The 25,704-nt window shown below is 37.9% G+C and overlaps 2 protein-coding genes across 7 annotated transcripts in view; both read left to right on the top strand.

Annotated features, from left to right (window-relative positions):
• The first annotated feature begins 1,423 nt into the window (after positions 1-1,423).
• On the top strand, positions 1,424-11,655 carry LOC111575097 (kynurenine--oxoglutarate transaminase 3). 6 transcript variants are annotated; one of them, XM_023280016.3, is made up of 14 exons: positions 1,424-1,571; positions 3,346-3,436; positions 3,774-3,835; positions 5,233-5,377; positions 5,930-6,079; positions 6,185-6,271; positions 6,834-6,956; positions 7,820-7,940; positions 8,294-8,370; positions 8,457-8,546; positions 8,657-8,843; positions 9,542-9,615; positions 9,706-9,792; positions 10,714-11,655. In XM_023280016.3, the coding sequence occupies exons 2-14, from the start codon at positions 3,347-3,349 to the stop codon at positions 10,768-10,770; spliced, it is 1,350 nt and encodes a 449-aa protein (XP_023135784.2). In that variant the 5' UTR covers positions 1,424-1,571; position 3,346; the 3' UTR covers positions 10,771-11,655. The 6 variants fall into 6 exon arrangements, with proteins under 6 accessions (XP_023135784.2, XP_035808589.2, XP_023135785.2 ...); XM_035952696.2 differs by having other exon boundaries at positions 1,462-1,618; positions 10,717-11,655; XM_023280017.3 differs by having other exon boundaries at positions 1,462-1,618.
• A 1,404-nt stretch (positions 11,656-13,059) lies between these two features.
• LOC111575093 (uncharacterized) overlaps positions 13,060-25,704 on the top strand; it is a 156,506-nt gene continuing 143,861 nt past the window's right edge. The window contains exon 1 of the mRNA XM_055014891.1: positions 13,060-13,208. The gene's annotated coding sequence lies outside the window, so the exon portion shown is untranslated. The remainder of the gene's footprint in view (positions 13,209-25,704) is intronic.

Genomic DNA, 25,704 nt, shown 5'->3' with positions numbered 1-25,704 from the left:
CAGTGTGAATGATCAAATGGGGAGTCTCAGTCACATCACAGCATAGCTGGATCTCTTGTAGTATAAAGCAGCAACAATGGTCAAAAAACAACAAAGGTAAAGATGGTTTGGAGCCACTGTTTTAACATTTGGTATTGCATTTTATAATATAAGTCTACATGGGATGTTATGGTAAAATCTGAACAGTTATGCCACAACTGTAAAGCCTCTCAATTAAAGGCAGCATAGTAAAAAGCACATTGTTGCCACTGAAATGCAATGAAGTATATAAAGTAGGTGAAAACTGAAATACTCAAGTACAAATATCTCAGAATTATCTTTCTTCCACTATCATATTAAACTTTGGGAATTACCAACTCTCCACACTCCACTTGTTCTCTCTGCAGGAGGCTTGTTTTGAATACTGTTAGCTTTCACAGCTGTTGGAGACTATTGGGCATTTCAGGATTCCCTCCACTTGCTGCTGCACAGGATGACAGTGCAGATTCAGTGTATTGTGTTAGTCATCTAAGATGCTTGTATTGTAACTATGATTGTATCTTAGTTTCAGTCTCCACAATTTCATGGAAACACTGCTTTAAGTGGAGGAGAATTGGCAGACCAGAAGCTGGCTGATACAGTCCAGATCCTCTTGTTTAGAACAATCTGATCACTTAGTAAAAGACACAGAGCTTCTAAACCAACACACACACCGGTGACACATAAATTATACACATATAGTATATCAATTTATTGTTAGTATAGGTTTTGCTAGATTACTCCAATGTAATGATCACTGTGGTGACTTAATCTAATGGTCTTGTTGGATCTTTAGTTTATGGTGCTGTTTCATTGTCTTGCATTGTACTGAGAGGTGTTTTGAATATTTTGTCCCATTTAAATATGATGAGGGTATCTATTTTCCTTATGTTGCATAATTGAAACCCTATACCATTGTTTGCTGAGCAATTGTTGCTCCTTTCAACAAGGAAGAAACTTGCAAATAGTTTGGACAAGCCTTTACTCAGTGCAGGCAACTTGCAGTGCTGTCCCTAATCTCTAACTGGGATTCATCAGTAAATAGGACTTTTCCCATCATCCACTGCTCTGTCTCAGCTCCACATGTACGGGGCACAACTGACTTTTTCTTCAACGTCCCTTAGTTATACCCCTAGTTATGCTGCTGTGGGCCTAGGCTGTGGCGGGACCTCTCTGGATGCACTGAGCCCTTCTGTAATTACTATATATACCGTTATTGCATTGCATTCACTTTGTGTCCCCCCTGTGTCCTTTCTCTGAGTGTCCCTGGTCCCAGAGCTGGATGCGTAAGACAGTTTGATCCGGACAAAAGCAACTTTAGATGTATAGAAACCGGGTGGGAATCAGTTTTTGGCTTAGGATCACTGTTTTGGCCCAACACCCGCCAATGCTCCGTGTCTCATATCTGAAAAGGGCATCAGATAGTCGCCGACATGCCACTTTCCGACGGCCGTGAACGCAGCGGCAGCAGCTCTGCGTGGCGTGTAGCACGTCTCCTCCTCCTGACCGCTACCTCTCAGCAGGTCTGTCCGGGCGGTTCAGTGTCACAGCAAGTAAGTTGTGGTTGCTGACCTGGTGGCTTAACTTCTATCATTTCATGGTACGTGTTTCCTACAGAGCGGCTGTCTTCACCGCGTTCACTACCAGAGAGAGCTGACGGCCGGTCTGTTAAACAGCTACCGTTAGCTAAGGCTAGCTAGCTAGCTAGCATTGGCATGCAGTCTACCGGATTGGCTGTGTTCAGCTGTAGCTAACGATAGCACATGTTACTGACAACCTACATGTTTAATATGAGCCGGCAGAGTACCAAAGACCTGCTAAGGGAGAAAAATTAGCCGGTGTAAAGTTGTCATATCATTCTAAACACCAAATGCCAATTAATTGTAGCTGTTAGAAGAAGCACCGCGGCGCCACCTACTGTTGCATTTTAATAAGTCAGTACAGACATCTGGGCGAGTGCAAGGTGACATGAGAGTAACTGTTTTTGGTCAACATCATTCTTACATAAGTTTGTTTTTGCAAGCAAATCTTCCTGTTTAGTCTTTCTCCCTTTTTACTTCCTGTGCACATGTGGAATCCAAAGAAAGCACCAAGCCCCAGTATTTAGATAATGAAATGAAATGACTTTTATAAAAAAGACCATAGCATATGATTCCAATGATAGTTTGCCAATGACCTAATAAGGCAAATTACACAAACTACCCAACGTGAAGCTGAGCAAACAAGAAATATTTGTGTAGAATAAACATTTACAACCACAAAAAACTATAAGTTGTGCCTTTTAGTGATCATCCAAGGGGTTCTTAAAATGTGGTCATCTGCAGTCTCTACTGCAGAAACGTGTTGTATTCTAATATTCATACTACCATACTATATAATTTGCCAGAGAACGATTTACTATGTCCCAATACACAGTATGGCAAATGCAGCATGCCAAAAATAGCTGGTTGTCATACTCTTGTTTCATAATATCGCAGTATACAGGCCAGCATATTTTTCTGTCCATTCTGACCCACAATCCCGTGCGCAGTCACATACGTACGTCATGGTGTTTGGCACGAGTATGAACAAGCTTGAGCTGGCAAGAGAGCACAGACACATGACAGCTCATTTTGTTTTACAGACTGCTACAGTCCAAGTATAAGGCACATTACTATGATGAGGAACTATGTCCCAGCTGTATCATACCGTATGAAACAGTACAAGATTAAAATAAAAACAGAAAGTGTGTGAATTGGAAACCCAATACAAAAGATAGAAAATTTAGAAGTTTCAGAAACATAGCAAAGTTTGAGACGTTGGAATTAGCAAGTGTTTGCCTTTTGTCTTCATAAATGACTCAATTGTTTAATCAGTAACTGAGAAGTTGTTTTGTTACATATTTTCAGTAGCTCATTGACAGAGCCTCTAGTCAAAGATACACCCTCGTGATTTTATTGCCACACTGACATTCCCCAGAGGAACATCGCATTCACAGGAACAAAAGTGAAGACCTTTTAACTAGTTACAATAATTACAAGTACTTTACACTACACGGCTGATGCTTGAGAATCTTTAGTTTAAAAACTTCTTCAGTATTAAGGTAATTCTTGGGTAAGTCAGCACACACAGTAATAGGTAATTGGCTTTAAACACACAAAGACTTCAAAATAGAAGTAATAATGGTAAAGTTTTGAAGCAGGCATACAGCTGATAACGTTACTGCAATCGGCAGCAACATCTAACTAATCAAACAGTCATTGTGACAAAAAGCAACCAGTTAAACCAGTAGAGTGAGAGAAGGAAAAACTAAATTTCACTGTTTGTTTTCCCTCTCTTTTCGTGCAGCATGAGCATTGCACGACAGATCCTCACCTGCTCCAGGTTTGCATGTCGTTCAGTTCCCATAAACAGCAGAAGGAGGTTTTGTACTTCACAGGTAAGTCCACTTCCTAAAGCTTTGAATTTACCTTGCATAATTATCTATCTATCTATCTATCTATCTATCTATCTATTGTGTAAATACTGAAGGTGAAATGATTTTGATTTAAACTGCTGTGTTAGTATTGTTGGAGAACCTGTAGATAACGCATTAAAATTTAACTGTCATAAAACCACAAAAGCGCAGAGTAGAGTCCTGGAATTATGTAATTGACATGTCTCAAGTGGTTGATGATTGCTTTTTCTCCACCACACTCACACTGCTTGCTGCATTGGTGCTCCCTGTGTTCCCTTGTGTTAGGCTCCTTTGCATGTATTTTGGTTTTGTGTTGCAGCATATGATGATGTCGCGGCATACACACACCAAAAGAATTGAGGGCCTGGACCAGAACGTCTGGTAAGTGAGCAGTGATTGGAACATTCATCTGTTTGCGTGAGACAGCGGAACGAGGTTCTGTTAACAGACTGCGGATCAGGTTCCATTTTATATTGCAGTGGTATTACATTAAAGCCAGGCAGACCAGCAGGCAAGTAGGGTTTACAGTGCAGTAGTTCATGATGCTGGATGCTGCTTAGGGACTGAGACAAAACGATGTCTCACCATCATTAACAGCAAGCAAAGAGAGCACACATATAATGAAGTGATGATGAGTCACTGCTGATATCCAAAATTGTAGTAATGATTTGTTTTAGCATGTATTTCGCAGCTAGTGTGCAGCAAATCTTTCTCATAATTTCCCAAAAAATAAGCTTGTGTTTAGCCGTACATTACACATATCGCCCCAAGAAAGGTCTGTACAATTTTTGGTATTAATTATAACAAATGGGGAAAGCGTTTGTTGCTCAAGTTTTTAAGTACCTGCTCATTACATTTAAGTGTTTATTCCTTGGAATCCCAAGCAGTTTCTGGATGTTTTTTCCAAAATCTTTATCGTGGGCTCATTTTTCACTACAATACAATGTCCTGGAAGCACAGTCATTGCTAAAAGTAGAGAGGACTCAGAAATGTTGAATATGCAGTTAAACTTATTGTACAAGTTATAATGTTCTAAACAATAAAAGATAAAAACATTACAGTTCTTTGATTGATTTGATTGATTATTTTACAAAAATGGACTTGACACGAAATCAACATGTACAACAGTTTTCCAAGTGCCCACAGTTGCTACCAATACTGGAAAAAATAGCAACTCTATGCTATGACTATAAATATTTGGCCACTTCCATTTTTAATCTTCAATCTTTCCACACTTGTCTCCCATCTGCTTTGTGTAAACACAGCCTGCAGTTCAGCCCAGTTCAGTTAAGATGTTCCTCAGTTTTTTTCACGTGAATCAGTCATAGCTTCCCTGTTGTGCTTAGGAGCACAGACTTTTTATTTATTTATTTATTTATTTGTTTTTTTTTACAGAATCTGTTTAGTTGAAACTTTTTTGATGAATTGCTAAATCAAATATGTAGGATGAAGCGAATTTGAATAAAACCTAGCAATTTTGAGCTTTAATTAGTTTTTTTGACTACACACCTCGCAGATGAGTAGTTTAAGGTCTGTCGGACAGTTGAAAATATAACGTTACATTACTATTTACTGACTACTAAGTGGCTCTGCAATTTCTGGCAACTTAAAGTTCAGAAGGATCCAAATTAAGCTTTTCTACCAAACTCTATTGTGAGTTTGTAAATTGTGCTTTACAAATTGCCTTCATATTTTGTCGCTGAAGCTTTTCCCTTTTGTCGGAAACATTTTTTGAGCTCTGTTCTCTCCAGTAATGCTTTTTATCTTTGTCACCTCAGGGTGGCGTTTACTTCACTAGCAGCCGATCCTTCCGTCGTTAACCTGGGCCAAGGCTTTCCAGATATCCCTCCACCTTCTTATATTAAGGAGGGACTAGCAAAAGCTGCATCAGAGGACAGGATGAACCAGTACACCAGAGGTTTTGTAAGTCTCATTAGCTGTCATAGCCCTGGCTCATGGCAGGCTGCTAAAGAAGCTAAAACTGAAGCAGACCTGGTTTAGCTGATGATTAAGTTGAAACAGTTCTGAATGCTGCTGATAGATACGTTTCAGATGGCAAAAATAGGAAGTCCCTGCTAAGGTGTGCTACATATCAGCTGCAGTTGTAGCAATTAGCATTACTGCTGTGACAAGTGTAGTTGTCAGTGAATGTGTGAGTATGTTTTATCAGTCAGTGCACAGTCGAGGTTCTCAAACATCTGAACAGATTCTTCAACAAAGAGGATTTTCTCAGCCACTCTGATGAAGAAGTAAATAGGCAGCATCTCTGTTCACAGAGAGATTAGTACGATTACCTGCTAAAATTCCACATCTAGTTGATTAACAGGCCAGAGGTACAGAGATAAGAGCTACCATATAAAATCAAATGTATACTTTGATATGGTTTTCACTGAAATATTTGCTGAAGCCAGATGTTTCCCGTTTACAGCGGCTACTGTCATTTGTTTAAACTTGTGTCTTCTGTTGGTTCAATAGGGTCATCCATCTTTGGTGAAGGCCCTTTCCCAGGTTTATGGGAAGGTCTATGGACGCCAGATCGATCCCTTCAAAGAAATTCTGGTCACAGTCGGTGGCTACGGTTCCTTATTCAGCACCATGCAAGCACTGGTAGAAGAAGGAGATGAGGTGAAGACGGTTCTCTCCCTGATTTCATACACATTCGCATATAAATTTGGAAGACATGCTCCCAGTGTTAACAGCACATTTCTTGTGTAATGTTGTCTCTTCCAGGTCATCATCATTGAACCCTTCTTTGATTGCTATGTACCGATGGTGCGAATGGCAGGGGCCAAGCCTGTGTTCATACCGTTACGCCTTGTGAGTTTGACTTGCTCTTCACATCAGGGTTTCTGCAGTGTTCACCAAATTCAATTTAAGACTATTTAAAATCACGCGGAACACACTGTGAAGCCTGATTGACAAACCAATGTAAGATTCTGATGATTTCCTTTAGACTTTATGAAATTTCTTTTTAAAATTGTGAGAAATCATGGAATTTTGTGATCAACATCATATAAATTAAGTCACAATTATACAGACTAATCTCATAAAACAAACATTCATAGTGTAATATTCCAAAATATGAAGAAAGCCCTTAAATTTCTTTCACTCAGTGTCTAATAGTGTAGAGCATCTCCTGACAGCATACATTCATAAGTAAGAAGAAACATTTGTAACTACATTTCCATTTCAGGCTTTGTTGTACTGCATGAAGTCTCTTTTGAGGCAACTGAATTCACAGCTTTTTAGAATTTTAAAAAGATTTTAAAAGATGTGCAGATTCCCTGATACATATAGTATTTACCGCGCACTTCTGTGGTTTGAGGATCATAGAAGATGTGAGGAGCCATACCAGAAAATGTGTTTTGCAAAATTTTAGAAGCCTGGAAAGAAGACAATCACGAGTGCTGACTGGTTTCTTGACCCAGATGAGCTTTCCAGTAAATTTAACTCAAAGACAAAGGCCATCATCATTAACACTCCGAATAATCCAATTGGGAAGGTGAGTATAGACCACAGTCGTCACTCATGAGGTGCTTTTCATTATGCTAATATATGCTTCCTTATGTCTCCTCTCCTCCTATGACCCAGACCCATCTTCCAGTCCTTTGACTCTCTAAACCGAAAGACATTTTGTGTTTTAAAAAAATCACCAAAATGACACTATTCATTAGCCCGAAACTGTAAAAACAAGAGAAATCACAGGATTTTTAACTTTTTGATGGGCCTTGAACTGATCATCTGTGAAATGCTGTTCCGAGAGAAAATCTTTAGTTCAAGATTATTATATTTATTGAAAATTATTTTGTTCTATATTTTTAATTCAAGAATTTGCCAAAAATAAACAACAGTGGCAGCTGGCACAGCTGTAAGACTGTTACTGACGCAGGTTTGACTGACAGTTATGTGGCAAAAATTCGGGAAATTTTTGATTGAATTGAATTGAATTGAATTGAACTGAACTGAACTGAACTGCAGGCTGTGTTTGCACGGAGCTGAAAAGACACAAGTATAGAGAGAAAATACAATAGTAATAGTAAAATATTGATAATATGTGGAGCCACCATTTTTGGGGTATTAGCATCTGTTGGGAAAATGTTTTACATATTGACTTTATTTTTTTTTACATTTTTGTAATAAAGAAATTAAGCTTATGTTTGTTCCTATTTATGATTCATGGCATTATAACTGTCGTACTGCATAGAAGCAATTTTTAAATTCTCTCTCTCTTGACATTCAGAGAGTTAAATGTATGTTGAGGAGACAAGGAAGTTGTTAAGAAGCATATGTGAAAGAAATACTGGTGTGTGTTTGAGAAGCTTGTTGAGAAGTTGAGTGCTTTCATTTGTTCTGATCCTCCTGCAGATTTTCACCAGAGATGAGCTGCAGATGATCGCAGACCTCTGTATTAAACACGACACTCTGTGCTTCAGTGATGAGGTTTATGAATGGCTCGTCTACAAGGGACATCAGCATATCAAAATTGGTACATGTTCAGTTTAACATGCTTGTTTGACAGAAACAGTAAATAAGAGCCAGTTGCTGTCATTTATCTCCTATTTAGAAATTTCAGCATTTTTTTTTTTACCACACAAAGACTGAGATGGGATGGAGGGCTGACAGTAGCACTTGATTTAGTGTCTAGCAACACAACAAAATGCATTACTATGAATTTACAGCTTTTCTTTTGCACGCATCAGCACAGCTGTACAAAATCTCTTGAATCTGTTTTTGGCATGAATTTAGTTTCCATATGTTGACAACTGAAAGATATGTTCTTGGCTTTCAAAGATTCTCAAAATATATCCTGAGTTCTGATTCTGTTTTGTTTCTCTGTAGCCACTTTGCCTGGAATGTGGGATAGAACAATTACAATCAGCAGTGCAGGAAAAACATTCAGTGTTACTGGATGGAAGGTATGGAAAATGTAGATTTAGAACGCAATTTCTGATATTCGTCATCACCTGGTTTTTATTGTGGATTTTACATTTGTGACTTCAAGCTTGGTTGGTCTATAGGACCTGAACACCTGACAAAGCATCTTCAGACTGTCATGCAGAACACTCTGTACACCTGCGCAACACCTTTACAGGTTAGTCTGACGAGCTTTCTTATCAGGAAGGGTCCTTTGAATTCATAGAACACACAAAAGAACTGAATGTAGTTTCAGTGTGAAGCTGCCAGCTTTGTGTTTGTCTTCAGGAGGCTGTGGCACAAGGTTTAGTCCTGAACTATGAGCTAATGGGTCAGCCTGAGTGCTACTTCACCTCACTAGCAGAGGAACTTGAGGTAAAGAGAGACCGGCTGGCCACCATTCTGCAGGAGGCCGGTATGACTCCTGTCATCCCAGAGGGAGGTTATTTCATGCTCGTGGACGTCACGTCTCTCAGTGAGTTTATACACTTTTAAACTCATATTTTTTTTAATCTTAAACTGGATTTACTGAACTATTATTAGATTTCCGGTTATGTATTTGAACTTACAGTTAAGAAATGACTTGTCAAGGATGTCACAATAGGCCTGTCATGATTAGGCAGAATTGTTGACTTTGATGCTAACAATGCATCAACATACAATATTTTCAACCCACATGAGTTTTTTTATTTTTCTTTTATTTATTGAACAAATGTTTTCCTTCGGTGTCATTACATAGTTGCTGCATCATGACATCAGTTGTTTGTGGCTTCCGTCTTTGGTCAGATGCAGTCACCGCTGCAGCAGAGTCCGACTAAGATGTCATTTAAATATGACGTGTGGCACAGACGCATCATCTGTAAATAGCCAAAACTGTGGCTTGGCTGGTTGCGTGAGGCATTCAAGCATGACATGTAAATTGAAGTTGAGTTGAAGAATGAGTGTATGGGTTTTTAAATATAATTATTACTTTTAAGATCTGAGCCAGAATCCCCCCCCCTCACGGCAATATATTGTGGAACCACACACACGCCATAATGTGTGCAGCACAGCTTGTTTCTGCTGCCTCCAAGTGACCAGAAAAGACATTACTGCAGATTTAATAAATTCTGGATGTGGATCACAGTGGGAATGTTCCTAACCCTACTTGTAAATATTCCTTCCTCATTGTAGATCTGGACCTGTCACATATAACTGATGATGAAGCCTATGACTACAAGTTTGTCAAGTGGATGATTAAAGAAAAGGTAAAATCACTTCTTAATTCTAGCAGTCACATTTAAACCACATATTTTTATAGATTTTTAAAAAATATAATATTAATATATTTCATACAGAAACTAGCAGCCATTCCAGTCACAGCTTTTGTTGGAGATGAGTCCAAGAAGCAGTTTGAGAAATACATCCGCTTTTGCTTCATCAAGGTAAGCAGAAAAAATGTCCAGTTGTTACAAACCAAGAGTACAACATCAACAAATTGATCCAGTAAAACTTAACTTGCTGAACCCCAAGCAGTTTCTGGCCTTTTACCCCCGCACCTTTATTTGCTCCTATTACATTCATACATAACACTGTGGGATCGTTCATTTTTCACTGCACCTCTATGGAAACAACACAGCAATGACTAGAAGTAGAGAGAGCTCAAAAATGTCTTCTGTTTAGTATGTGACAGTTATATTGCCCTAAATCATAAAAGCAAAAGTAGGATTTTTAAAAAATATATATTTTTAAAAAAGTTTAAAAAACCTGGAATCAACATGTACAGTATCTTATCAGTTGCCCACAGATTTGTCAGTACTGGAAAAACATGACAACTGTACATAGTGTTATTGTTTTACTACTCATTTTAAAATTTGTGTCAATCTTCCATCTGTCTGTACACAACCTGCAGTTCAGCCGAAAAATCCATGCCTTTTTTGCCATGTGACTGCAACTGAGTCACTGTTATGCTAAGGAGTGCAGAGTTTTTAGTTTTTTACAGAATGTGGTTAGAGCAAACTTTTTATTTTTTTTACCGTTTTTTTAAATGAGATGTGTGAAATAAGGCAAATTTAAATGAAATTTCCTGATTTTAAGCTTAATTTTGTATTTGTAAGTATTCTGGCAGAACGGCATGTCACAGATGAGTAGTTTAAGAACCACTGGCAAAATAAAAATTCAAAGAGTCTTTCACAGTTTGTGGCAGATAAATGGTGTAATTTTGCCCCCCCGCCCTTTTTTTTTTTTTTTTTAGAAAAATGACATGTCTTTCAATATTTCTGGCAGGTTTTGGGGTCCAGAATGTTAATGCTGGCTGTGATGCACTTTTTTTAATGTTGTGAAACGCGCACTCTTTCTCTCAACAGCAGGACAGTACTCTGGAGGCAGCGGGGAACATCTTGAAAAACTGGGCTAAGAGTTAATGGGATGTGGTGAAGACTTGATCTCTGTGGTCAAGCTGAGAGGTCGGCACATTGACTGGAAATAAGTACAACTTCAGTAACACAGTTAGCATTTGAGCTGTGTGCTGGGTTTTGAGAAAACAAAGCTTTTCAAGTTAACTTGACTGAATTGAGTCGCTAATATACATGGTGGGTGAGATAACTGAGGTGAAGTGTTATTTTTATGCAGTGTCCCACAGTGAATTTAAACCCCTTATTCATTCCTGTTGTCATTCAGTATTGTCTATTTCAGTTAATATTTTTCTGGACTTGCAACATTAGACACAGCAGAGAAGTAAAAGGACTGCTGTAGCTGAGCCAATCTGCTGTAACTGTGCCTTTTCTGTGTCTTTTTTTTCCCAGTTAAACTGCTAAACTCAGACACAGATCTTTGGTTTGGACTGTTTTGTGAAAACCAGTAAGGGTACAGTGTTTTTAAAATGTTTATAACATAACAGTTTCAGATAGTGGAGAACTAAAGCTTAATGATTTGGGGGAAAATATCTTATTGTGCATTTTTTCCTACAGGTATTGAAATTTAAAATATAATTTTTTCACCGTCAGTCTTCATGCCAGTATTCACTGTCTAATACATCGAAAATATGCATGAAACATTATAATTTAAGGTACCATTGGAACTATGACATTCGCACAAAATGGATAGCAATTTGTAAAACCATGTATATCCTAAATTGCAGCTTTTGCAACTTGCTAATTGTTTCAAATTGATCTTTTGATTGGAATTTGATTATTTTTGGAATTGCTTAGTGTAGTGGGGACCATTCAGATTTACAAAAATACGTACAAAGTTGGGTGGCATCTGGTTTCCATCTCCTTTTGGAAAATAATAAATGTGTTTTCACAGCTTGTTGTTTTCTGTTTTTTTTTGTTTTTCTCACACACAACCCATCAACCCCTTCTTAAAATGTTCACCCTGTGTGATCTAACAAGGTTGTAGTCGTACAGTAAGGCAAATACCACGATAGAGAAATACAACCACCATACCATGAAAAGCTACATGTGATATGAATGTGACATTTTTGGCAGGAACTTTATAAGCTTTTCTTGCTGGTACAGTCAGTGTGCCACAGTAAATCTTGCCTTGTAGTGGATAGTGCCAGTCGACTAGAATTGGGTTGACACTGGTTTTACTTGAAACCTCAAAAACAGTTCTTATTTTCAATGGGACTGAGGCGCATGTAAAAATGACACAATCAATCATTTATTTAATAATTATAAAAGGAAAATCTTGTCTATTCCATCAGATTCATCTGGCTCATTTTTACAATGAGCCTGAGCTATGATGGGGTAGTTTTCCAGCATCTGTTGCTACAGTTAAGTCAGAGTAACAAATAAGCCTGACTTGTTTAACAAACGCGCCTCATGAAGCATACCCTTGGAAAATATTACTAAGAAATAATTGCATATTGTTAGTTTTGGTACAATGGCATATGACTTCTCTAGTCAAAGTAATGATTTACATTGATTTAAAAAAAAACGTAAATGCCTATTAAAATCTAAAAACAGGAAAAAAACACAAAAGAACAAAGCTATGTGAATCGATGATTAAACAAGTAAAGCACTCAGAGAGCACAGTACTCTGCCAAGGCTGCAGTCGTATCATTTCCGACTGCTGAAATCACTATAGAGTGTGGCCATTTAATATAGATGTACCCACAAACACAATGACCTTGCACTGACCACAGGCTGTGTTATGCATGTGAATGTTATGTCAGGATACCAAATCGTGTGACCTAGATATGTAGGGGGCTGCAGGAATTGTTGGGAATCTGAAACACCCCCACAATTTAATCAGTTGCCCCTTGTATAATTTCTGGCGGACAAGTCCCAATAAGGCCGCAGAGGTGATCCTAGTAGGATCGCAATCATGTGATGTCAGCAGGCAGCTGACATAGTGTTCTCTTGTTGTCATAGTAACAGTGACACCAAATCCATAGATCCAAACCATAGACTGTATATAAAGAACATATATATATATATATATATATATATAGTCTATGATCCAGACTATAAGCTACATCACTGCCAATATCTAATGAGGTGGTCCTTGTGTCATTTCTGACCTTCCCTGCAAATGTCATCCAAATCTATTTGTTCGTTTTTGAGCAATGTTGGTAACTAACAGACAGATAAACCAACTCCGATAATCACATTGGCCTCCTTGGCGGAGTAACTAAATTGAGACACGTGACTGGCACGTGACTGCAAAGTGTAATTGCCGTCAGCTGCCACAAGTTGAACCGTCAGCAGAGAGGAGCAGCTAAAGCGTTTTTTCCACTCACACATATCCAGAAATTTGGTGCTAGTGTATATGAACAAACCAAAACGTTGGTTACGTTATTGAACAGACGGTCTAGAAGCTCTTCGGGGTCCATTATGTGCACAACTGACTAAAACAGGTAAGGTGGCGTGTTTCGAGTAGCTAATAGGTGGCTCTGGATTAGCGCTAACTTTAGCTAACTCACAGCAATGTGACAACAGTCCCGTAAAACATCTTTAATAGCCGCAGCAGAAACGTTGTGCCATGTGTTGTGCTCGTGAAGCTCATGGGGAGAATGTGTAAAGCAGTAATCAAAGCAAAGGGTGAATCTAAAATATAAAGCATGTTTTGACTTATTTCACAAGTTTATGTTTACTGCGTAATTCTATGTGTTCATTCATAGTTTTGATGCCTTCAGTGAGGCTCTACAATGTAAATAGTCGTGAAAATAAAGAAAAGCCATTAAATGAGAGGTTGTATTCAAACTTTGGACTGGTAGTGTACATTTAACAGTTCAATACAGATTGTTTTAATGATGATGAAGTAGTTTGCAGGCTGCTGCGACCTTTTTGACAGCAGACGTTTTACCTTGTTAAAAGTAGACATGCACAGGTCAATTTATCACATTATCAATGGCTTACAGTAGCTATTCCAGTAAAAGATAGTAAAGTCAGTGATACAGTTACCTAAAACTAATGGTAAACTAAATGGTTTAAATACCCAAGTAGAAGCTACAGACAAATTGTTTTAAAAAGATAGTATGTAGCAAGTACTGAGAGGCAAATAGGTAAATGACTGAAAACTAGACATTACCAGTGAAACACTAATGTAATTGTGTTGGATTGCACGATTGTTTTTTTTTTTTTTTTTTTTTTAAAAATAAGGGCCAAATGATAAAATTTAAAAACTCAACTGATGCAAGGGTCAAATGTTTGAGATGACTGAAAAGATATAAATATTTAGAGATTTAAATTGTTTGCTAAATGATTTGAATAGCTGGCTGAAACAGTTTCAGGGGCATCTCAGTGAATGGAGGGGAAAAATACTACATTAGTTATTAAAGGGTCATCACATAGAATAGCCTAAGTATGTTAGCCTCGGCGAAGTTATGTGACGATCTGCACTGGTTTGTCTGTTTGTTCGTCTGTTTGTTAGCAACATTACTCTAACGGATTTGAATGAAATTTTCAGGGATGGTCAGAAATAACACAAGGGCCAAGTGATTAGATTTTGGCAGTGATGTGGCTTATAGTCTGGATCCAAGGGTTTGTTAAAGATTTCTATATCATTGCAAGATAGTGACACAGAGTCACTGTTACTATGACAACAAGTGAGCTATGTCAGCTGCCTGATCACATGATTGTGATCCTACTGCAAATCCACCGCTGCAGACTTATCGGGACTTATCTGCCAGAAATGATACAAGGAACAATTGATTAAATTATGGGGCTGTTTCCGAGTCCCATCAATTCCCGCCGCCTGCTACATATTTAGGTCATGCGATTTGGTGTCTGTACATACCGTACACATGCATAATACATGCCTGTGCTCAGCATAAGGTCATTTTATTTGTGGGTACATCTATATTAAGTGGCCGCATTCTATGGTGCTGTGATTTCTGCCATGACTTTTTTTCACGATTTCAACTGTTGGAAATGATACGACTGAGCAGCCTTAGCGGAGTACTGCACTCTCTGAGTGCTTTTTCGTTCAAGAGTTAGTTCAAAGATGCAGTAGATTTGGTGGATTTCACCATTTTTCCCTATTTCTCATATTTAGAAACTAGCATATCCTTTTTTGATGTATTCTCTCCAGTCTAAAGAGCAATATTAGCCTGTCTTGGCTCATTTATTGTGTGCCTATGGGATCAAATAGCAGTCCACATGAGGGCCACTTTCTTTTCTAGACCTTGTCTGAGGAAAGCCAGAATTTTTAGACTTTGAAAATTCCAGATATAAATGATTAGTTCAAAGTTATGGCTAAATGTTTAAATAGATATCTACTGTAAGGGCTACATAATACATAATTCAAGTAGCTAAGAAAAGAACAAGAGTTTCAAATAGTTTACTTCTGTCACTCCACATAGTAGTTGTTTGGATGCAAATATATCGTAACTGTCCAAAACACTTAAAGTTCAATTGTATGAAAAACATGCTATATTTACCTTAATATCATCAGTAGTTAATTATATTTATTTGATCATAATCAAATGAACACATTTGTATTGTGACGTGGTGCTACTAATGAAGGACTTTATCTTCCAGGATTGTGAGGGAACAGCTGACAAATAAACTACAGAACTTCTGCTTTATGCCACTTGAGGGAGACAAAGTACATCAGACTGAGACAAAACTTCACAGTCCGTATTTAATATAGTATTTCGTATTTGTCTACCCATTGTTCAGTAGTGATGTAAAAAACCTGAGCAGCACAAAGCAAACACAAGCAAAGTAATCTGCGTTTATTGTATACTTATACGTTCTCAAACATGACTGCTGCCTTAGTGGGGTGAAAATGTGGAAGCATCAGAAGTGGAAGAACAGAAATGTACTCTGCCACAGAAAGTACAAGTTTAAAATGACCCAAAAGCTCCACAGATTATTGTAACACGCTATTCTTAATTTATAATAACCAATGTGAGCCACCTTGAAGGTACCCCGAATGATGTACTCATGGCCTGACTGTGTTGTGACATGCATTAATGGGTAAACTAAATGTTGGATGTTCTGTGTAACATTAACAGATGTTACACAGAACAGATGTGCTGTTTGACTGGGCAGTTAAATCGTATACTTACAGAGCTCACTATTCTTGTCTATTTAGACCATATCTAGACCACGGTGACATAATGTGTGCTAAGTCCAACTATATTAATTAGGCAGTTAGTTGGCACCTATATTAAATTAATCACCAACTATTCTAATTGTCACTTATTCGAGTTTATTTTTTTTTCAGAAAAAAAGTCCAAATTCCCTGATTCCAGCTTCTTAACTTTGAATATTTTCTGTTTGTTTTGTTTTTTTTTCCGCCTGTGTGACAATAAACTAAATATTGTGAGGTTGCAGACAAACCAAGAACCTTGAGAGGTCATCTCTGACTTTGGGAAACACTAATTGGCATATTTCACCAGTTTCTGTCGTTTTCTAGATCAAACACAACTAATTGATTTATTGGGAAAATAAAATGCATATTATGACAATAAAAATAGTTGTGAGTTGGAGTCCCAATCCTAAAAGAAGGCTTTTGAATTAAAACATGCTCTGGTGCTTGGTCATTAGGGACTTATATGTTGAATAATCAAATAAAGTACACTAATTGTGATAATGGTTACTAATAATGGATTACATACAAAATAATAATAAAAAATGGTCCCTAAAGATCGAAACAACCTTATAAATATTGTTCAGGGTTGGGTCAAGCATTTTCACAGTCATCGAGTAACAACTAGGAAAAACCGCTACAACGTAAAGTGTTTTGTGTGGATGCTCAAGATGTGACCTTTAAAGATGAGTGTATATTAATATTAGCTGCAACATGTCTGTTTATTATCACTGAGGCATCTTTAAAACATTTGAAGTAGCATGATTGTACTTGGACAAATGATGGCATTCCATGCCTGCAGCACATCTCTGCGTTCTCTGTATATTTGGTGCAATAAACACCCAACTTAGAGCTATTTCCAGCTGTCACAGTCAACAGCGGTATGCCTGCACTTAATCTGGTGGAAGGAGCATTATCTGATGAAATGCTTTTAATTGTAGCCTCAGAGTTAATAGTTAACGTTCCAAGCTACTCGGCATGAAATTGTGCTATCGGTAGGGATGAAGGTGCTCTGTTCTGCTAGACAAACGGGGGTGGTGAGGAGGGGTGCCCTGTCCGACCCCGAGATTAACATCAACACACCACGACTGTGTGAACCTTTTAATGTATTCAGGCTAATGATGTCATGGTAAACAGAAGCCAGGGTTATACATATCCACACTCAGAAAAAAATACACCTGTGTCTTGGACAAAAGATCCATTTCCTTTGCATATAAATTTCTGCTACTGAGCCCTTACACCATCCCCCTGTGCTGTCCAAAGCCTCATGGTTATAAAATGACAACGGCTAGCTTGGTAAGTAATATGATCCCTTGGTTGGTGCTTTAGCCACGTAGAAATCATAAAGTTGCCTCTAGGGCTGCAACTAATGACTACTTTTATTTTCTCTAAATGATAATTTCATGTGAGTTCATTTTACACTGTGTCACTGTAAAGTGCAACACGGTGAGATGGAAACAAGGAGTTACATATTAAAAGTGTTAAACTGTATAATTGAACTGTAAAATCTAACATGATTAAAATATGTGTAAAAGTCTGCTTATTATTCAAGTCAGTAGTGCACCCCTAAAGTGAAAATGTTCTGGTCTGTATGACCAAGAAAGTCTTACAATCAGATTGAGTCAGTATTTAATAACAAAAAGCCTAAATTCCCTGATTTCACCTTCTTAAATGTAAATATTTTCTTTCTTTGCTCGTCTGTGATGGTAAACTGAATATATTTGGGACTATCAAGGACTTCATTTTGTGCTTTGGTACAATCATTGACTTGTTTCAACATTTTCTGGCATTTATAGACCAAACAACTAGCCAGTTAAGCCAGAAAATAATTGACAGATTAAATATCAGTGAAATTACTTATTTGCAGCCTTTGTCTCTTTATCCTCTTCTTTACGGAATCTCTGTTTTTTTTTTGTTTGTTTTTTGTTGATTTTTTTTTTTGTACCTATGCATCTTACTTCATTGTTTGTTTTACATTTGTGTTTACTGTGAACTTACACACTGTGTGTCATATGGAAAGGTCTCCACACACATGTATATTGGTACATAGCTGCAAAGTAGTGTGAGAACTGCTTCTGGGAACACAGCAACTGCAGTTAAAAATCTGGATAGGATTATAGTGCAGGCCGCTGCTTTAATGGACAGTTACCAGATCCCTGTGGATTAGATGTCTGTCGGCATAATACCATCATAATTTATGGTAATTGTGATTGTTGTGCCAATAATCTAACGTCGATCCTGTTATGATGGAGGATTTAGGTTAGTGTTGCCTTTAAAATGACACCAGATGTTTGTGATATATTATGCTACCTCTAGGTGGCCATGTTGGTCATATTCTGTGGTTGAAGATGGCAGATCAGACTGTCCTGCTTCTTGGTCAGAGAGTCTGATAAAGCCAGTGCAGAGGATGGCCTTGGTATTGTTACATCATCTTCATTTACAGAGCATTTTGCACCACTTTCTGCAATTTATTCCTTCCTAGATGTGACTTTCTGCTCAAAGTGCAGACCATACACTTCATATGACTGTTTTTTTATTGGAGAAAGATTGATTTAGGTTGAAATGTTAACATAAATAATTTAAAAGGGGAAACTGAGGGACTTGCAAGAGAGAAAATTAAGAAAGAATGGTCTTATTGTGACAGAATAGGCAGCGATATCTTGAATTCTAGTCTCTGGTATCAACTTTTGGGTCAAGTTCCAAAGATTGTGGACCATACGCATGCCATAATGCAACTCAGTAGTTTCTCCTTATATGCAGTCTACTGTCTCCCATTACAGCTCCTATGTTAAGTAGCTGATGTAGAGATTTTTGTTTAAAATAGAAACTTTCAAGTAGTGCTGCAGTGATTAGTTGTCAAATATTGAATTCATTTTCACTTATTTTGGTAACTGATAAATCAGTTCCAGTAATGTTTAAGGGGGAAAAGTCTAAATTCTCTCATTACAGCTGCTTAACTGTGAATGTTTTCTGCTTTCTTTCCTCCTCTAGAACAGTAAAGTCAATGTCTGTGGTTGTGGATAAAACAAGACCAAACTACTAATCGATGAGTCAAGAAAATAATTGTAGTAGTAAAAGTCATTAGTTGAAGAACAAGTCTCAGGCCCAAGCCAAGATAATCACCACTATGGCATTAAGGGCTGTTTTCACAAACTTAAACCCAAAATGAAAGTTTGCTGGAATGTCCCTTTAATAATTCTTGCTGCAACAGAGTAGTTTGCTGAGTGCAGGGAACAAAAGCCATTATTTAGAGCAGCATTCGGAAACAATTTTCTGCACGAAACCGTGTCACAGTAGAATTAAATTTTCAGCAGAAAGTGAAAATGGCTCATGGGATCACAGATGGATCAAAATACAATACTAATCATCCCAACAACAATCATCAAAACATTTATATTAGACTAATTCTGCAGAATTTCCCAGCATATGTTGCATATCCATTGTGACTAAGGCATAAATATCTGTGAGAATTTAAGGGGTGTACCATTGCAACCCCCCAAATGATGGCCGCTCTCACACAGGCCATATGGCAGTGTGTGCCCAGCTCTTATTGCCAGCCCCTGCTCTCTGCACATGGGCTAACAGCTTGGTGGACACATAATTAATTTGCCTAGGCGTCTGCCATTTATTTTCCAACCTACATTTTGTTAATTGGACAGAGGAGGTTAAAATCAAATGAATGTTTCTGGGTATGTTAAGGCTACTAATTGCATGGAATTTACAAGATAGTGCTTGCTTGTGGGAATACAGAAGCAGGGATGATAGCAGGGAGGAATGCAGTGAAAACGTCATATGTTTTTACTAATGTGCTCAGCAGGGCTTGTGCTAAAGTCTGCAGAGGACAAATGTGGATTATCATTTGGAAAAGCTGAAAGAAATTCAGCGAACAAGAGGAAAGCCTCTTCCGAGACATGTGCCTTACATGGGTTATTTCGTGGTAATGTGTAATTTCTGTTGTCCTGTGTTGTTTACAGCTTAATGGAACCTGACATAGCCCCCTCCCTCCTTTTCACTGTTGCGTCATTTTACCCATGATGCTTTTTTAATTAACTAAGCAATAACTGTCTGTGCAAGCAAAGTTGAATCACACTTGGAATATGAATTTAATCAAGTTAATTGACTAGTAAATGCAAATGTTATTAGGAGGCGAATGTGCGGCATAAATCTCGACAATGCCTGGTTTTTGTATTTTGTAAACATCAAAAGATGGTGATGAAAGTTGTTATCTAAATGATCAGAGAGATAGAAAATGTGTCTAAAGAGAAACCGTTAATTAGAAATCCTGAATATAAAATAGGTCTCTCATTGTGTTATGTTTTCATTTAATACAGTTCCTCCATGCTGAATAATTAAAAATGGCAGATAGCAAATAATTAGCTGAGAAAGATTAGAAGCATTTAGGAATGTCACATAAACTGATATCATGTTCAATATATCAGCTGCTTTTTCATGTCATGGAACTTTTTTTTAAGTCAACATGTCTTTCTGCTTTTCTGAGTTTGGGGATTGGAGAGAAAAAATTATAGCTTTTTAAGTGGCGAGGCATTGAGACAGTGCAGTAGGGGTTAATGACAATACAAATGATTGCACTCATTCAGACTTTGGGGTATGATCCAGCTAGCCAGTGCCTGCAGCAGCTGTGTGGAAGGGGTGTTCGCATGGTGCCCCTCGAGCAGAGCAAAACAGGGCACGTTGTCCACGGTGGCAGTCCCTGCTGTTGTTAATCACCTGCCTCCCCCCCTCCTCCCCCAAATTTCACCCCCCAACCCCCTCCTCCAGCGCTTTCTCTGTCCTTCCCCTACACTGATTTGCAAGCGCAGATTAATCAGAGCATGGGGGCCTTGATGAAATTTTGCTGTTATTGTTCCCAATTTTAGCAACATCTTTTATTGTCTTCATCATTCATTTACAGGAGGGAGAAGAAGAGGGGGAGGGGGGTTGTGTCAATTATGCAAATGATGTTGCACACTTTTGCAGATTACTTCATTCGGCTGCCATTGTTTGTGAGAATTTAATTATTAAATATTATTATGCTCATGTTTCCTTCAATTTTCTGAAGCTTTGTTTCAATTTGATCTCTCCTCCAGCTGCTCATCCCTCTGCTCTGAGCCAGAATCAAAGCAGCCCGGCACGCCAAAGCCAAACAAACTCCCCTTCATTTAATGATTTTAAAGTTAGTACCTCGCTCTCATCTGTGGGCTCAAAAGTATGATTGGAAAAAGGCAGACCACATCCAGTTTAATGACCAGGAATTGAATTCAAGTTTATTCAAAATTGACATTCAATTATGTCGCATCTAATGATATTTTAATCTCTTTTCTTTAATTCCCAGGAATTGGCTTTTCAAAGGCTTTGTCTGGCAGCAACACAGACGGCCTGAATAAAGAATACAGATTGGTATTAGATCCCAGTGATGATAGTGAAATTAAAGCTTTTATAGTTCACACACTCAGAGGAAAGGCAGTGTTCCCTTATTAGACATTTCAACCTGCGTTTCTTGAAGCCATCGCCGCCATCTTTCCTCTGACATGATAAGCTGGAAAATTGAATATTGCAATATACTTTAGAAAGCAATTATCAATTTGTACTCACTGTTACTTGATAATGCTTGAATATTTTAGATTGTAGGTGTAGATGGGCCGATTATGATTTGATCATGCTGATTGATCCCTACAAGTTTAATCATTTGTCCTGCCAAAGCTATATCAACAAAATTTTAAGTATGTACCACAGTAGAATTTGTATGGAAAATGGAAAGTCTACTGCAGATTAGGATGGAAGCAGGGCTTAGAGGCAGAAACTTCAACTTGTCACTGCTGCTGACATGCTGTATGACCAGAGGGCGAACTGACCAGCACTGCCACCTCCTACAGCTGGAATGATTCGGCAATTTGTAAATTGAGTATTATGCTTCTATTTTGCTTACTGAATTCTCATCTAATGTTGTCAGATAAGAATTTTGTGTGACTGTAAAAGGAATACGTTGGCGTTTGGCAAAATGCTTCAAATCATTTACAGATGTCAAATTAGCCTTTGCAGAAGTCGAGACATTTTCAACTTGATTCTTAGAAATGTACGAACCAAACACTGACGTCATTTACTAAGAAATTACATGACAGATTAATCGACAGTGAAAGTAATGCTGAGTTGCGCCCACCAGTTGTGCTAAAATTGAATACCTGGTCCTGTATTTATCAAACTTCTAAGAATTACATTAAAGAACAATTGTCTTTGCTAAGCATTAGAGGTCAACAGATAAGGTTTTTCCAGGGCCAATACCAAGAGAGAAAAAAACGATGTCCGAAACACATACTCATGACTTTGTTTAGATTTTTACATCTTTAATTACAGGACAACTATTCAACATTTACCCTACAGTGTTGAATCGCTATTACTGTTGACATGTAATCAGTCCTGTGTGTGCGAAATTGCTCGAGACTAAGTGGTAACAACAGAGGCTGTGCCAATGTTATGCATTTTTACATTGATGAATTTCATCAAAAAATTCTAAAATGTGATACTTATAATCGGAAAAAATCTGAACACTCCATAACGCAGGTTATAATGTGGTACTGCCCTTTTCAGTTATCTATAGATGAAAGGCTACCTAACACTCTGATTCTTAAGTTTCTAGGTGTTTTTTGCTTTTTTTTTTCCACCGTCAGTAGAAGTAGAGAGAATTCAAAAATATCTCCTGAGCAGTATAACACAGTTCAGAAACATGATTCAATCATGTATTGCAAAATAATTATGAAAGAAAAACTGTTTATTCATGCTACGCCCTTTGTAGGCATGTCAGCATTTATTTGTCAATAATAACTTTCAGATTATGTTAGATCATTTCTTTGTGTACTTCTGTGTGAGAATCACCATCTGAACGAGGGGTCCCAAAATTTTTGCCAAGCAGGAGACGTGAGGTTGCTTTGTAATTTATTGCTTCAGATTTTTTACATAGAGCCCAGGTATTCCCATTTTAATTTTTAGCATATCAGTATTGTTTTCCCTTTTTGACCTCATGTTATCAGACACCCTCCATTAACTCTGTGTCCTGACTCTTGTGTCACTTGGCAGCTGGTTAGTTGGCTGGTATTGAAGAAGAAGCCAGTTCAAGAGGAACCCCTGAGTGTCGGGTTATAGCTGCAGAAGGGAGAAAAAATCAGATATGTCTTCACACAAATAGTATTCTTCATAATCTGTTATATCTCCTGTTAAGTGGCTTTTTATTGTTAAATTCAGTTTTGCACTCTGGCATTACTGATAGTACAGTTTTCGCACCTCTCACCTCACAAAAATATGGCACCCACCCCGGCAAATAAATAAATACGCACAGTTTTGGGGGAAAGGAAAAAAAATATTAATAAAAATCATGAATAAATAAAAGAAAATGGTTGAAGTGAGTCAAAAATAAACCAAATCAGATAATTTAGCACCACATTGACGAGTGTAGAGTGTAGTTTATGACAGTCAGTGCCAGCTTTATTCTTGTTTGGTATACAATATCTAAGAGAATGATGAAATGTTCATCAGTATTTCCCAAAGCCCCAGATGATGTCCTTAAATGTCTTGTTTTGTCACCAACCCACAGATACTCGCATTACTGTCATAGAGGAAAAAGGGAATCAGAAAACATTAAAATTTTGAGAAAAAAGCTGGAATCTGAGTATTTTGCCCTTTTTTAGTTAAGCTATTATTTAGTTTTCAAGTTAATTAGACTGAATATCAGTTATCAAAATACTTGCCGATCAATTGTCAGATAACTACTTGATTGCTATGTTATACTTGTACAGTCGTACATAAATCAGAAGTTATGTGCTCTTTTCTACTTTTGTCCTGCAGTTATCTAGAGTTTATTCTAAAGTAGCTCAAGACACCTGGAGCCTAAGTTTTGGACTATTTTGAAGTCAAAGCAAACATAGCAAAGAGAATTTTATCATAACATTGGGGAATAAGAGTAATAATTGAACTTTAATCTTCCCTTTAAGTCCAAAATGTTCATGGTTTTCTGTTGTTTGATTAGTATGGATCCTGAACATACTGATTAGTTTCCTGTCTGACAAATCCTGAAGGATCCCTGCAGTTTATCTCATGCACATGCCTTTCCTCACCACAGGTTACTGGTGGAATTATACACCAACTGCACCAATTTAAAGGGATACAATGGGGTCATGAGACAGCCTCATGAACAGTCTTGTGAAGGGGAGCGGCTGGTTCATGAGGAGTTGGGGGTTGGGCCTGAAAAACATAACCCGAGGAGCACTTTCTCGCTGATTACTCATTGACGTTTTCCTGCCTTGTGGGATACTTCTATTTCTGACAGTTGCTCCCGCAGTGGGTGTGTTCAGCGGCATGTCCAGCGCCACTCGTCGTGATGGCCATGGCTGTGGCTGGGAGGAACAGCTGTCTGTGTTAACGAGGCCATAGCCACACAGACCAGTGAGGCAGTGGTGCTTGAGCAGACCGGAGCACCACTCGGGCTCTATAAGGCCCCGGGATACGTAAACAATGGCTTAATGAGAATGCGCGCCATTACTGTAATTAACACAGCTCACGTCAAGCACTGTCAGCTTTCAAGAGTTTCAGGAAGGTCTTGCATTACATTGGAAAATGCTGGCATGCAATGACTAGAGGCCCTCCCCGTAACATTCACAAACCACCCTGTACAGAACATAAACACAGTCAGTAAAACTGTACATAAAAAGATTACAATCCACCATCTGCTATTACCAAACCAAGCATAAATGTCATTGTCCATACCATTTAATTTTTATCTTTTGATCTATAATTAGATCTCAATTTGTACTCGTATATTAATGTGTTTTCAGTGAGTTTATTTTTCCAGAAATGCTTGAGAATGCAAGAAATGAAGTGTAAAATTCAGTATTAAATTGTCCCATACAGTGATCGCTTTTAGAAATACGTCCAAGAGTTTCAGTTTATGTTTACTGTCTCTTTCATCCACATAAAAAGACACATTTCACCGGTTGTGTTTTCAGCTAGATACCTATTTAGAGATGAAACAGTTATTTTCTTGATCAACTGATTACAGGCTGGGTCTATAAAGTGTCAGAAAAATCTCAGCAACTCAAAGATATTCAGGAAAGAAACCAGATTCTTAATTAAGGAATCAGAATTTTTACTTTGTTTCTTTAAAAATTTCGATTAGTCGAGTTGTCGATGAGTTGTTTGGTCTATATAAAGTGAAAATGTTGATCAGTGTTTTCCAAAGCCCAAGAGGTTATCCTCAAATGTTGTTTTGTCTGCAACCCACATATATTCAGTGCCAGAAAACACTGACATTTAAGAAGCTGGCATCAAAGACTTTAGACTTTATCCCTTAAGACAATTACTCAAACGCATTAATCAGTCACCAAAATATTTGCTCATTAATTTAATAGTTGAGAACTGATAGATCGGTCATTGCAGCTGTATTGAGATCAGTTAGAGTTGACAGATCCACGTAAAATATCAGTGGACTCACCGGTGTAAAGACAAAGACCCAAATTGTAGTTCTGGTCTTTAGTCCACAAAATGCAGTTTCAAGTCACTAAAAATTGACCTTTTTGAAAATTCCTTCAGACATGTTGATATTTAGGAACTCAGTTTGCAGAGTTGACATCTAGATGACAAAGTTCTTGACTTGTGCTGTTATGTCTTTTGTTTACATGAAGCAATTGTGTGCAATGGTGAACGCAGCACTAATAGTGCCGGTGCTAACCTTGCTAGCAGGACTTTTTTGCATGTTAACATGTAAATCTACAGTTAGTCTTTCACCATACTGAGAAGAAGCATCAGAATCAGTAAACACCTATCCTTCT

The sequence above is a fragment of the Amphiprion ocellaris genome, chromosome 2 (assembly GCF_022539595.1).
Source record: "Amphiprion ocellaris isolate individual 3 ecotype Okinawa chromosome 2, ASM2253959v1, whole genome shotgun sequence".
NCBI lineage: Eukaryota > Metazoa > Chordata > Actinopteri > Pomacentridae > Amphiprion > Amphiprion ocellaris.
This window is presented reverse-complemented; position numbering and strand designations above follow the sequence as displayed.